General features: G+C 41.9%; 1 protein-coding gene across 1 annotated transcript in view; it reads right to left on the reverse strand.

Annotated features, from left to right (window-relative positions):
- Window positions 1–551: 551 nt before the first annotated feature.
- The window catches only part of ANTXRL (ANTXR like), a 105,726-nt gene continuing 90,681 nt past the window's right edge, over window positions 552–15,596 (reverse strand). Inside the window, exon 18 of the mRNA XM_007478571.3 lies at window positions 552–4,343. Coding sequence (XP_007478633.1) covers window positions 4,107–4,343 — 237 coding nt within the window. The 3' untranslated portion in view covers window positions 552–4,106. The remainder of the gene's footprint in view (window positions 4,344–15,596) is intronic.

Raw genomic sequence — 15,596 nt, forward strand, 5'->3', positions numbered from 1 at the left:
TGATAGATTGAGAGTCAGGCCTAGAGACAAGAGGTTCTGGTTTCAAACCTGGCCTCAGCCACTTCCAGCATGGTGACTGAGTAAATCACTTAACCCCCCATTGTCTAGCCCTTACTACCCTTCTGCCTTAGAACCAAAACACACAATTGTTTCTAAGACAGAAGGTAAGGGTTTTTTTTTTAAGTCCTAATTTAAGGAAATGCTTAATTTCAGTTAGAATTTAATGAAAATTAAAAATGTAATCTTTACCCCTTTCATGTTCCAAGACTTCCTAAAATCTATCCATAGTTGGACATTGGTTTAGAACCCTACAGATAAAAATATCTTCAATAATATTAATCTTCAATTTGTATCATTTCAATAGTTATACAAGCAGTAAGAACAGAGGAAGATTTGTCACTTTGCTGTCATTTTCTTGGCTGACTTCTTTCAAACTTTTCTATAACGCTCAAGTTCTGCCTTTATGAGGCGCAGAATGATGAATGATGCATTTTATTTCCCCTCCAATGTGATTGAAAATAAAATAATAATAAACAAAAACCTTCCAGAAGTTAATTTTTAAACAGGTTTATTGCTGGCTTTTAATCCGTAAGAATATGTTATATTGTAATATTGGATTTCAGATACACTTTCCCACATTTTATTGTGGTCCTGTTGCCACAGAGTTTCACAGAAATGAATGGCAGACACACAATCACATTCAATGGTTGCACAATTCTAATGTGGAAACAGCAAGTTAAATTCAGAAAGCTGTACATATACCTTCCTTTCAAACCAACGACGTCCTGTAAACCACTTTCTGTTCCTTCCCCAAAGTCCAAGACTTTAAGACAACAGCTCTTTCCTTCCACTGTTCAGCCTGACATCCCACTGTCATTCTTTTTTTTTTTTGCCTTGAGAACTTATGCTTCTTGAAATGATCTGCACGATACACTCTTCCTCTTATCCCTAAAAGACCAAGCTTTCCTAGCTATCTTTTTAAAGCATTAAATGAGTGGATCTTCTGGATTTCCTATTTCTACTGTGCTAGGCATTACTTATAAGCATAGACTGATATACACTAAGAATACTAGAACATACCATGGCCTTCCCCATCCCCCATCCCTTTCCCATAACTGCGGAGGACCTGGAACATGCCACTTTGGACTATACTGGCTTTTGCCTGCATGCATGGTATGCCGAGCCACCTGTAAGCCATCCACCATAAGCCCCTTGTAATAAATTACTCTAACTGTCCAGCAGTAAAGCAAAAATGCTCTGTTCCTCCATGTAAAAAAATTATCAATATTTACAGAAGGGGGAAAGAGTTGCTTTTTATAAAAAACAAAAGCCAAGCTCCCCCAGACTCCAAAGTTAGGGATCACATTCTATGAAGAATAACAGGAAGTAAGGTTTAGGGTTGACTTTACTTTTTTAAAGCCAGTGCGAATGGGCTTGTTATGAAACTCACTAGGTAGTTCCTTGCCATTCAAGCAGAGAGCTCCCCTCATGAAAAAGACATTCAGGCCCCAACACCCACTAGCAAATGCTCTGAATCCAGGGCAAAGAATTCTCTGAAATGTTAGAACATACACTGTTCTACCAGCTGACTCCTCAAGAGTTTTGGGAGTTGCAACTATGGCTCCCCTCCATTTTGAGAAGTGAAAACCAAACCCCAGTTAAGTGCCACGTCAGGATGACAAGGCAAGGTTGAGAGAGCCCCGGCCTCCAGGTCCAGAGGCTGGCGCTTTATCGGTCTGCCTCAGTGCTTGCCATTGGGCATGGGGTCCAAGGAGAGCATTTGCTTTGGTGTGTACTTGAAAAAGCCAGTCCACATGTGGGAAGGGCTTCAGGACACATTCAACTTCACGTGTACATTAAAACAAACCTCTAATTTGTCCAGACATCTTTAAGTGTGGACTCTGAGCCATCACGAACCCTATGATTGGTCACTTGAAGAAACCAAAGGGGATTCTGTTGCAAAAGTAATGCAAAGTTATAACCTTAAGAAACTGCAGTGGAATACCTCTAGTTAGGCAAATTTAAAGCCAAAGAAGGTGTAGGAACATAGATCTAGACCTGGAAGGGGTCTCAGAAGTCATCTAGGCCAACTCACTCATTTTACAGATGAGGGAACTAAGATGAGGCTCAGAGAGGTTGACTTGTCCAAGGTCATATAGGTAGTAAGTCCCAGAAGGGGCACTCCAGAACCAAAGCTTTTACCATTTATCATGAACCAGGAAACAACAGACAAAGTCTTCTCCAAGCAATAACCAAGTTGATCTGACATCCTGAGGTTCTGATTGGGGTTTCCCTCTGTCCTCCTCCCCTTGTCACCCACACCTTCAGGGAGCCAGCAACATGGAGGCAATAATGTTTCTGCAATTACCTGCACTCCCTCCAAAAAATGCCATCACTGTTTTATTGCTTTTCATTTAGCTAGAACCCTTTCTGTAAGAGATCCAAGGTCCTGTACAAGCAAAGAAGCATAACTCTCACAAGGCCGGGGGCAGGTTGGTAGGTAAATTAGATGTCTGTAACTATTTTGAGGAATATGAGGGAAGAGAAGGAGGAAGGTGATAGGAACTAATCTGCGCAGCTTTAGGCTGAGTGTTAAAAGGGATAGTAGAGAAGAGAACATGCATTTATTAAGTGCCAACTATGTGCCAGGCACACACTAAGTGCTTTACAAATATTATCTCATTCAAATGTGATGGGCAAGGAGCCAATCTCATTTAGCCAAGACTTGCCCTTTGGATGTGGAAAGCTGTGATAGTGTGGACAAGCTGAGAAGAAAGAAGAGAATCTTGAGTCCCCTTGTGAGGAAGGGTTATTGTGCCGCAAGTGGGGATTTCCATTGGAAATAATGACTCACAGACATGGTTACTTGAAGGCATGAAGTCAGTTTGTCCTAGATGCCCCTGCCAATAGCACGTGCATGTACATTATATACATACCATACCAGCAAAACATAAAAAAAGAAAAAATGGGAAGATCATATCATTTCTACAACTACACAACTAATACAAACGATGCTGTCTAAAAAAAAAACACAAACATACACACAAACAAAACCAAACACATTCAGATTTGTACTTTGCCCTGCAGAGAAACTCCTTCTGATATGGTATAAATATAACATACGAGACTAGGAAGTTTAACTTATCAAGATTCATTCGGGATGATGGGGTGCAGCTCATTTGTGGCTTTGCCTTCCTGGACCACTCCTGAATCACTCCACGTCATCCCACGTCAGAAAATTTTGGTATATTTGTATGCATGGGGCGACACCAGGTACTCTCCCCCTTAACATACGCACGCTTATGAGGATAATGTGCTCTGACATAGAACTACCCTTTCCCAGAAAGCCCGCTTTCTTTGAAGGTGGCCAAGGATAAAAATCAAGGAAAGGACTTGCTGCTTTCTTCTATCAGCCACCCACCAATGGAACTGAAAACGATTGTGGATCGAGGCCAAATTGGATCAAAGTTGAGGGCTTGGATGTGGTTTCAGAAGTTTGAATTAATATAATATCTCTGTAGTTGGAAAGAGGGCAGAATCAATGCCATCCAATTCACCCTATAGAGGGGCATGCTGCCCTGTACCACATGAAGAATTCTTGATCATGCCAACAGAAACTGGGCACGTGGAACAAGGGAGAAAAGAGGGTCGATAGGACTGACCTGAAAAGATTTGGGGAGAGAAGTATTCTCTTTGTGTGAAGGAGAAATGGTTGTTTCATTCGCAGCTCAAAGAGCTTTTCTGATCCTTCCAAGGAAAGCAGACCCTGTTAATTTCTGAATGCTCTATTCTGAATTGTGAATAAAGAGGAAAGATTAGGAGTGGATGAGTCATCCAGGTATATAAATGACTTAATTGAGTATATCTAGGGACCTAGGCACCCACATATACATCAGAGCAGATACCTGGATTTATCTACTGATAAATCCACTCAATGTACATGATATATAAAAATATTTCATATAGTAAATTGATGTGGTAATTTTGCTTTGTTTTTTGCTGACCAGCAACAAATTCCAATATTTTTCAGCTGTAAACCAAGACTCAATAAATATGTTGAGTTCAGCAAAGAACTGGGTTTTGTCGATCTTGGTTCCTCTGGAATTTTAAAAGTCAGGCTGAGGGGGTGGGCGGGATGGTGGGGGTCCTGGGGGGAGGCGAGCAGGAGGCGGAACAGGAGGCAGCTGCCTGGAAGGAGGCTGGAGAGATGTCGGAGGAGGAGGAGGGCCCCGGGGGGCATTGTTGAGGGGGACGCTCTCATGGCTGGGTGGTGATCTTGGTGGTGGTTTGAAGGCAGTTGGTTTGCCATCAGACTTTACACGAGTGAAGTTGATACATCTTCCCTGTTGGGGAGAGAAAAAACCAATAGTCAATGAAAATGAATCAGGAATTAGTAATTGCTACAGTGCTAATTGTGAGTGGTATACAGAAGTGGTTAATAACCTGTAGGCCCTGTTTTCCTGGAGTAAGGCAGAAGTAGGGCCAGTAGGGTTATTGTGAATGCTAAGGTATTTTAAAAATCATTCAATTTTATTCATTTTATTTTTTCCATATTATTCACTTTTGTAAATGAGCAATTTATAAAACTCAAATCCCAAAACATAAACCCAAATAAACAATTGAAAAATTGTATGCTTTCATTTGCATTTTGACTCTCTGGAGGGGGATAGCATTCTTTGTCCTAAGTCCCTCAGAATTGTCCTGAATCTTTGTATTGCTGAGAGTAGTGAAGTCTATCACAATTGATCATTCCACAACATTGCGGTTACTGTATACAATATTCTCCTGGTTCTGCATATTTCCCTCTGCATCCACTCATTAAAGTCTTTCTGAGATTATACATTACTTGTGCATCATTACTTACAGCACAATAGTATTCATATATGTCATATACCACAATTTTTGAGCCATTCCCCAATTGATGGACACCCCCTTGATTTCCAATTCTTTGCCACTTCAGAAAGAGCTGCTATAAATATTTTTGTTCAAGTAGGTCTCCCCTCTTCATTTTAAAAATTTCTTTAGAATTTAGACCTACTATTGGATCAAAGGGTATACATTGTTTTATAGCCCTTTGGTCACGGTTCCAAATTGCCAGAATGTTTGGATCAGTTCATAGCTCCACCAACAATGCATTAGTGTCCCAATTTTGCCACATTCTCTCCAACAATTATTATTTTCCTTTGCTGTTATATTGGCCAATCTGATAGTGTGAGGTTGTCACTCAGAGTTGTTTTAATTGGAATTTCTCTAATCAAGAGGTATTTGGAACATTTTTTTAATATGATTATAGATAGCTCTGATTTCTTCATCTGAAAACTGCTTATTCATATCTTTTGATGATTTGTCATTTGGGGAATGAATTGTATTCTTATAAATCTGATTTGTTCTTCATATATTTGACAAATGACAACTTTATCAGTGAAATTTGTTACAAATTTTCCCCCAGTTTGTATTTCCCTTCTAATCTTGGTTGCGTGGATTTTGTTTGTACAAAACCTTTTAAATTAATATAATAAAAATATTCATTTTACATCTTATAATGTTTTCTATCTTTTGCTTGGTCTTAAATTCTTCCCTTTCTCCTAGATCTGACAGGTAAACTGTTCTATGTACCCCTAATTTATTCCATTGATCCACCCTTCTCTTTCTTAGTACCAGATTATTTTGATGATCACTGCTTTATAGTACTGTATAAGAACTGGTACTGCTGGGCCACCTGCTTTCACAGTTTTTTTTATTATTCCCCTTGATATTCTTGATATTTTGTTCTTCCAGATGCATTTTTTTCTTGTTCTATAGTTTTTTGGAAGTTTGATTGTTAGGGCACTGATATTTCTTTAAAACCTAGATCTGTGATTTATTGTAACAAAGCCCCTAGCAAGGAACTTTCTCTACCAAAGAAGGGGATGCATGCTAAACAACATGACGTGGCAGCTGCCTGGATATGAGGGGTGACAGTGACTAGTTAAGGATGACATTGAGGTTGTGAGTTGGGTGACTGAGAGCATGGTGGTGCCCTCAATAGTACCTGGAAAGTTCTGAAGTGGAGAGTAAAAGATAATGAGTTCTGCTTTGGACATGTTTAGTGTGGGATGCTTACAGTGACCTGTGGAAAGATGCTCGGTAGAGGCTTTAAGATGTCATGAAAATGGGGGCAGCTTGATGGCTAAGTGAATTGGGAGCCAGGCCTAGAGATGGAAGGTTTGGGGTTCAAATATGGCCTCAGACACTTCTTAGCTGTGTGACCCTGGGCAAGTCATTTAACCCCCATTGCCTAGCCCTTACCGCTCTTCTGCCTTGGAGCCAATATTCTGTACTGATTCTAAGATGGAAAGTAAGAGTTAAAAAAAGATTGATTTGGGGCAGCTAGTAGACAGAAAGTCAGGTCTGGAGATGGGGGGTTCTGGGTACAAATCTGGCCTCAGGCACTTCCTAGCTGTATGATCCTGGGCAAGTCACTTAAGCCCACCTTGCCTAACCCTTACTGCTCTTCTGCCAGTATTGATTCTAAGGCAGTAAATAAGATTTTTTTTTAAAAGAAGTCTTAGAAGAAATCAAGGAAAGGAGGGAAGGAAGAGAAACAGGAGATTATCACAGGGATAATGAAAAGAATACTCAGGTGAGGAAAAAACCAAGTAGGGATGTTTGAACTTTTGAAATTTTTATTACTGAAAACATTTTACAGCAAATGAAAAAGACCTCCATTCAAATCCTGTTTCAGACACACAACGGCCATGTGATCACGGGCAAATAATTTAATATAAAGACTATAACTTACAATCAGGTGGTCATTCCACATTGGTGAGGAAAGTTTCCATGCCAGAAAGTGAAGAATGTAAGTTCTTTGAGGATAGAGACTGTTTGATTTCTATACTTGTCTTCCTATCCCCTAGTTCAGGATCTGGTATATAGTGGGTTAATTGCTAAATATTTTTTGAAATAAGTTGCATTGGGAATTCCTTATATTGATGAAATCAAGGGATGTGATCTTGGAAAAATCCTCAGCTTTGGCCACTCCCCCAATGAATTTTCGAGATCTTTTCGATAAACAAAATGTCACCCCAGGATTGCTTTGGAAGCCTGAGCCACGGGTGTATGTCTCTAAAATGATAATAATTACAGTAACAACTGACATTTATATGGTACTTTAAGGTTTACAAAGCATTTTTTTTTAACAGATGGTCAAGTTTGAGCTTCAGGACAATCCTGTGAGGAGAGTATTCATGTCAACTGAGCTGTCAAATGGGTAGAAAAAGAAGGAAGCCGGTGACTTCAGATGCTTCAGGTTTCTTTCCAAGTGAGGAGATGTTACTGTTCAGTTTTGGCTGATGCTACGAGGTTTTCTTAGCAATGATCGGGGTGGTTTGTCATCCCCTTCTCCCATTTTACAGATGAAGGACTGAAGCAAATAGGGGTGGTAACTTGCCCACAGTCACAAAGCTAGTAAGGTCACATTTGAACTCAGATCTTCCTGATTCTAGGTCTGGTACTCTATCCACTGTACCACCTAGCTGCCTTCTGCATGAGAGCACCAATTATCAATGAATATCTGGTCCCTTCTCTCTCTTCTTCCTATCCTTCTCAACCTGGGCAAGACACTTACCCTCTCAGTCCTCCTCAGGCAACTTTTAAAGATCCCCCCATTTTTCTATTTTTATTTAATTAATTAAGAATATTTTCTTATGGTTACATGATTCACTTTTAAAGATTAAATATCAGAATGGGTGTATATCTGTGCTGAGGGAGGGAATCTCCTTCAGAGTTGGGACCTGAACTCAGGTCTTCTGGTGAACTACCTCATGTTGCTTCCATGTGGAATTGCCTCCTGTTCTAAACAACTTTGTAAGACCACCCATTGAAAAGAGGGTTCCAGCCTGCTTTGTCAGAGGACCTTTCCTCATTCAGGGGGGTTCCATATACCTATGAAATCATAGATCTAAAAAAATGGTCCCTAAATTTTATAACTGCATATTCGTAGCAGTTTTGGTCTTTTTGGGGGTGAGTTATGTACCCCTATAGCTACTTGGCGAAGCCTCTGGACCCCTTCTCACAATGAAGTTGAGACAAAACAAAACAACCCCCTTACCTTCTGTTTTAGAACAATACTAAGTATCGTACCAAGGCAGAAGAGCGGTAAGGGCTAGGCAGCTGAGGTTAAGTGACTTGCCCAGGGTCACCCAGCTAGGAAATATCTGAGGCCAGATTGGAACTCGGGACCTTTCATCTCCAGGCTTGAACCTCTATCCACTGAGCCACCCAGTTACCTCTGAAGTTTCTGAACTATTGAAAGAAATGCTGCATTTCAGCTGGAACTTGGTGAAAATGAAAGCTCCAAGTTCAGGTATGCCCTGAACGCTATCTATGGGCCCATTAGAGGTCTGTGGACCCTACGTATGCCTATGATTTCTATGAAAGAGTGGGTTGTATATAGGAAGCATTTAGAGCTTTACTATGTGCCAGGCACTAAGCTAAGCATTCGGTATACAAAGAAAGGTAAATCTAGATGCAATGAGGCAGTGCAGTCAGTGGAACCTGGATTTGGAGGCAGGAAGAGCAGAGTTCATCCAATCTTAGAAACTTACTAACCATAAGCCCCTGAACAAGTTGCTTCACTGTTGTCGACCTCAGTTTTTTCATCTGTAAAATTGGAATAAGAATAGCATCTACCCCCAGGGTTGTTGTGAGGATCCAATGAGATAATATTTGGGAACCACAAAGGACCAGGTCAGTGCTGACAATGAGTAGAACACTGTCCCTTTCCTCAAGGAAAGAGGGGAAGAAAATGCAGACGATAATAATAACTAACATTTATATAGCACCTACTATGTGCCAGACCTTCTGGGAAGAGCTCTGTAATGATGTCATTTGACCCTCACAACAATCCTAGGGAGGTAAGTTTTTTTTTTAAATTATCTTAAAAAAAATTTTTTTTTTTAATCTTCCTTTTACCAGTGAGGAAACTGAAGCAAATCGATTTGCTCAGGGTCTGGCAGCCAGTATGGGACAATCATATGCATAAAAGATATAGATGTCTAAATGGAAGATCGTCTCAGAGGGAGGCCTCCAGCAGTGGCAGAGCCTGAGAAATGCCTGCAGAGAGGTGGGATCTGAGCTTAGGAAGGGAGGAAATCAGGAGGGGGAGGCAAGGAGGGACAGAATTCCAGGCTCAGCCAGCAAGTTCTTGGGTAGATTTCTGGCCTCTCTTGGGCCCCCTCTCAGGAAAGGTTCTGCCCTTGTCAGGCCCTTCTTCCCTCTGGGTCAGGGTCAGGACTGCCTGGGTCTTAGCCTCTACTGTTCTTCCTCTCGGAGTCCGCCAGGTCTCCATTTTCAGGTGAAAGCTCTGAGGTTACACTTAGGAAACACCAGAATAACTGGCCAGTGGAGGCTGCTTTCCTGCTGGCCTCCTCCCATCACTCCCTTCCTTCTGCCTCCACGGCCAGGCCTCCCTTGGCAGCTGGTCCTCTGGCAGGAAATGCCCTTTCCAGCATGCTGAATAGGCTTCCGAGGAAGTAGCTGAGGTCTAGAGGGTCTGGCTTTTCAGCTGTAAACTCGCCTCCAGAAGCAGTTTTCGTTTTCTTTTTTCTGTTAGGCCTCAGAAACCCATCCATGATGCTAATAAAGGGCAGCTGGAGTCCAGTGCAGGGACCAGGCAGAGTGAAGCCTTGCCCTGAGTTCAGCCCCAAGCCGGGGCCGCCCTTGTCTCTGTGTTCCTTTTGGCACATCTTTTCTTCTTCCATCTCAGCTCTGGGATGGTCCCTACTGCTGCTGGGGAGAGAGGCGGCCCCCGGCCCCCCATTCCATCCAAAATCAGTCCTCAAGGCCACAGACGGGGCTGTGAACAGGGGAAAATGCCCCCCAACCCGCAGCGGGGAGCGGGAGAAGGGGCCGGTAGCGACGGAACCTCTGCTGCTTTCCTAGGGGGAAAATTCCGGGCTGGGAGAAGGGAAGGTACAAGGACTGCGCAGAAGGAGGGACACCTCCAGCGGCCTCTGCTAAGGCCGTCCGTGGGGAGGCTGCAGCTCTCGGCTCCAGACTGTGGCCAGTGTCAGAACAAGGGATAAACAGCTATTACGCCGCTCCATTTCCTCTGTGGTAACAAAATGACTGAGTAGCACATTCTCCATCCAAGCATCAGACAGGCTCGAACTCTAACCCAAACCACACTTGGAGAAAAAAAGCCCCTCCCTCCCCCCCAGCCAACAACAAGAAACGAAACCTGCAGGGTCGTGCCTTGAGTTTTCCACCCTGGAGGAGTAACAAGGCTGATCCCTGAGATGGGTACTATCGGCTCTGTCCTTGGGGGCATGACTGAGAGTCAAATTGGATAGATCCTCATGATTCTGAAAGCTCTACCTAGCCAAATGGTTCCTCCTGCTTTTTGTTGTCCTTTAGTCCTGTTTGAGTCTTCAAGACTTTGTTTGGGCTTTTCTTGGCAAAGATACTTGGAGTGGTTTGACATTTCTTTCTCAAGCTCATTTTACAGATGAGGAAACTGAGGCAAACAGAGTCAAATGATGTGTCCAGGGTCACACCGCTAGGAAATGACTGAGGTCAGATTTAAACACAGGACTTTCTGTCTCTAGGCCTGACTCTCAATCCATGTAGTCATCTATCTACCCTCCCACCCCCAGGCCAGATTTGAACTCAGGAAGATGAGGAAACTGAGGCAAAAAGGGTTAAGTGATTTACCTAGGGTCATATAGCTAGTATCTGAGGCTGGATTTGAACTCAGGTCTTCCTGATTTAAGGCCCAATGCTCTATCTACTGTGCCACCTAACCACTCTATTGACTACCACTACTACTGACTATTCTACTGACTACCACTCAAGAAAATCTCAGTTAGTCTCTTGCTCAAAAAACTTCAATGTCTCCCTATTACCACGTGGATAAAATAAAAGCTTATGGGTTTGCCATTTAAAGCTACTTGGCAGACATTTCACATTTTTCCTCCTTGTACACTATCATCTAGACAAAATGGCCTGCCTATAAGACAACATTCTATGTACAAGTTCCCTTCCTCCTCCATCTCCTAGAATTCTCTCCTTTATCTCTGTACAAGAGACTCCTTGAGTCTTTGGAGCTGGAGTCCTGCATCTCCAACTGTGCTTCTAGTTGGATGTCTTGTGGGCATCTCAAGCCAAACAAATCTCTTTCTGTTGGCCTCTGGAACACTTAGCTCAACTATCACTTCCTTCCAGGTCTCTCCTCATTCACCCTGTTGTTGGTGCCTCTCCAGTCCATTATTATTTATTTTCTAGAGATTCCTTACTTACTCATCTGGGAGCATGTTCCACCTCCCTAATTCTCAAACTGGGTTCCTTGAACTTGTTTTAAAATTCTTTTTGGGTAACCATTTTAATACAATTAGCTCATTAAGACTTATTAAACCCCATTTCTTTGGAGGTAGAGAGTCAAGAGGACTTGAGTTTGGATCTTGTTTTAGATACTAGCTATGTGACTCTGAGAAGTAATTTGACTTCTCCCAGGCTCAATTTCCTCATCTGTAAAATGGGGATAATTACAGCACCTAACACCCAGGATTGTTGTAACAGATGAGATACTTAAAGAACTTAAAAAAATTTAAAATGCTCTCTATAAATACTAGCCAGGGACTGTTGTTTTTGTCTCCGTGTGCTTGGCATCTCTCGTGATGCCCGAAACAAAGTAAGAATCTGATAAGTGCCATTTGAATCAAAGAAGTCACAAATGTTGTGAGCCTCTTTCCTCATCTGGAAAATGATATATCAAAGGTCTAATATAGCTACAAAAATGTCTGTGATTCTGATTCTAACTCTGTAGGGATTGGAGGGACTTTGGAGATGGTCCTCTCAATGATTCACAATTGCTGCCAAAAGTTAGGGCAGGGTTGGGGCCAGGAGTCAAGGCAGCTAAGTGGCACAGTGGATAGAGCACTGGGTATGGAGTTAGGAAGACCTGTGTTCAAATTCAACCTCAGACACTTACTATTTATGTGTCTTTGGGCAAATCAACTTAACCTAGTTTGCCTCAGTTTCCTCATCTGTAAAAGGAGCTGGAGAAGGAAATGGCAAACCACTGCAGTATCCTTGCCAAGAAAATCACAAATGGGGTCATGAATATAACACCTGAATAATGGCAACAGAAGCCAGGTCGACTGATGTCAGCTCTGGTCTCATCCTTGTTCCCTGTTCAGGTAAATCAACTCAAGGATGTCCTTACCACTTCTTGGCTTAAAGAGAAAGGGAGCAAAGACTTTAGGCATAAGTAAATGAACTAGAAGCCAGCCAGATGAACAAGGCACCTCAGCTTCCTCTAGGTCCCAGGCCAAGCTGGAGCCTTCTAGTTTGCTTGCTTTTGCTATTAGTTTATAGTTTTCAGAAAGATTTTTCTTTTCAGTTCTCTCTTCTGGGCTCTCACATCTGGAATCCTTCTCTTCCCTGGCCCTGGCACCTCACTGATAGCAGGCATTTAATACTCGTTTACTGGGTTGGACTGGACAGGATTCCTGTGGAAATTAAGCCACTGTGTAAGTTCTCCCACAGACACTGACTTTTATGCCTCATCTCATGAAAGATATCCCCCCCCCCCTTGTTAAATGGATCTTAAACATGTGGTGGAGATAATCAGTGAAGGTGGGGGGGGGAAGGGGATGGGAGATGCTCTTTGCAGGCATTCTGGAGGCACAGCACAGAATAGCATACTTGTCATCGAACAGCTGGAAACTGCCAGATGTGCTATATGATGGTGAAAATTAAAAAACCAACAACCTTCACTCATCAAAAAAAATAACAAAACCTTTGGATTGGAGCTTATTCATTTTCTTGTAGTCATCTTTGCCATTGGAAGTTCTTCCAGTAGCAATGGGAGATGAGGTGGTTCAGAACTGTTATTCTGTATCATCTCTGTAGAGAATGAACAAAAAGGGATAACAGCACAACAACATTTACATAGTGTGTGAAGGTTTGCAGAACAATTCACATATCATCTTTTTTCATCCTTACACAACCCATGGAGGTATATGCTTTAATTATCCCCACTTTATAGCTGAGGAAACTGAGACCAAGTTGGTTATATGATTTGTTCAGGTCACTAGGAAGTATCTGAGGCAGAATTTGAACGCAGGTCTTTTTGATTCTAAATCTCCTCTGCCTTGATCTTTTCCAACTATTGTATCACCTTGTCATAATTTTCTTTTTCTTTTAAAAAATCCTTAATTTCTGTCTTAGAATACTATGTATTGATTCCAAAGGAGAAGAGGGGTAAGGACTAGGCAACAAAAATTTAAGTGCAAACTTGTTCAGGGTCACAGAGCTAGGAGGTCTTTGACGCAGAATTTAAACTCAGGACTTTCTGATTCTAAGTCTCCTCTGCCTTGACCTTTTCCAACTACTGTATCCCCTTATCATGATTTTCTTTTTCTTTAAAAATCCTTACTTTCTGTCTTAGAATACTATGTATTGGTTCCAAGGGAGAAGAGGGGTAAGGGCTAGGCAACAAAGTATTAAGTGACTTTCCTAGAGTCACACAGCTAGGAAGTGTCTGAGGCCAGATTTGAACCTAGGATCTCCCATCTCCCTAGTTATGATTTTTTTTTAAACCTTTACCTTCCATCCTGGAGTCAATACTATATATTGGCTCCAAGGCAGAAGAGTGGTAAGGGCTAGGCAATGGGGGTCAAGTGACTTGCCCAGGGTCACACAGCTAGGAAGTGTCTGAGACCAGATTTGAACCTAAGACCTCCTGTCTCTAGGCCTGGCTCTCAATACACTGAGCCACCTAGCTGCCCCCAGTCATGGTTTTCTGAAGGACACCTACAAATAAGAAACAAAGCCAGCCTTAAAACTGACTCCCACCCCCAATAACCACACAGAGTCCCATTACCTACCTCAAAAACCTAATTGAAAACACTGGCACAAAACCAAGGCTCATCCTAACCAACCCAGACACAAAATTGAGAGCCTTATGTCTCAACAGGACCTGCATTCCTTTTCTCTGGGAGCTAGAATCACTGAGGAGCCAACTGAGTCAAGCCCTTTCAGAAAAGTTCTAAAACCAAAGCAGTTTTGGCAAGCCAGGGCAGGCTCCTGGAAATCACTGACTCCTTGTTAATCCTCTTCCCTGCTCTACTTGCCCAGAGAGAGTCTCTTCTGAGCATTTAAGTATTGCTGGGCTCTCCTGGTAAATGGGGGAGCATTACTCTTAGCTTCTTCTGACCACTTCCCAGGCTGCCTTTCTTTGCTATGAACAAGTATTCAGAATGGGAAAGGAGCCTTAGAGAAGGAGGCCTTTTATATTGACTGACTGCTTGGAGGTGAACCTTGGTAGGATGTGATTGAGGGCATCTTGTGGGTATCTTCTCTGGCATGTTTTTTTTTTACAGCAATCAAGTCCTTGAAATTTAGGTGTAAATCTAACGTTTCCTTTTTTATAAATGCCCTCAGGATTAGTTTACTATTTAAAGAAATTCTATAATGAGGATTAAAGAACTGCACAAAATGTATTTGCTTGGTAAATATGAATCTTCCAGCAGTGGAAAAAGTGATAGATTGTGTTTTATTTATTTGGAAAAAACCTTACCTTGCAACTTAGAATCAATACTTCAGCCTTGGAACCCATACTTAGTATCAATGCTAAGATAGAAGATAAGGGTTTAAAACAAAACAAAAACAAATCCTTATCTTCTGTCTTAGATACAGTACTAAGTCAGAAAAATACTAAGGGCTAGACAATTGGAATTAGGTGACTTGCCCAGGGTCATACAGCTAGATAGTGTCTGAGGCTAGATTTGAACCTGGTCCTCTCAACTCTAGCTTGGTGCCCTTTCTATTATGCTATCTAGTTGCCCCCCAAAGTGATGGATTTTAGAATAGAAGGATCCAAGTATGAATTCTGGTTATGTCACTTACATGTCTTTGGGCAAGTTACTTCTCCTAATTTGCCCTCAGTTTCTCCATCTGTAAAATGACGAAGTTGTACTGGGTAACCTCTAAGGTCCCTTTCAACTATGATCTTATGAATGTTTTTATGTATCAGATTTGCTTAAAGGGAGATAGATTTGGAAATATAGTGAAAAATTTCCCCTGAATAATACGGAGTCACAGAGTTGGACACAGATGAAAACAGTTGAACAACAAACATTACCATATATATTCATGCTCTATAATGATCTGTCCAAATGACTTTCCCGTCAGTTACAGATTTAGGTCAACTTGAGGCAGATGAGAGCTCCTTCTACCATTTTGACTCTTGGACCAATGAGGAGCTTCAAAGGCTACCCACTGGGCTATGTTATCCAGCTTGGTTTTCGAACTCGAATTGAGCCAGTTGGATACAGAATGAGGCTTGTTCATGAGGAAGAAGGAATAGAGACACTTGCCAGCCTCCTGATGACAAAGCCAAATTGCTAGATAGAGATTCACAAAACATACTCTCCTGGATGTGAGCATCAGATATTTTTAAGCCAAAGCTAAGCCACATCAGGTAAAACCAAGTGACCAAAAACCAGAAAACAAAACCCATGGAAGAAAAGCAAAAGAACATCTTTTAAAGAGAGACAGCCACTGAATTTCAGTCCATCAAAAAGTCAACTCAGCAAACATTTATTTAGTATTTA

The sequence above is a fragment of the Monodelphis domestica genome, chromosome 1 (genome assembly GCF_027887165.1).
Source record: "Monodelphis domestica isolate mMonDom1 chromosome 1, mMonDom1.pri, whole genome shotgun sequence".
NCBI classification, from domain to species: domain Eukaryota; kingdom Metazoa; phylum Chordata; class Mammalia; order Didelphimorphia; family Didelphidae; genus Monodelphis; species Monodelphis domestica.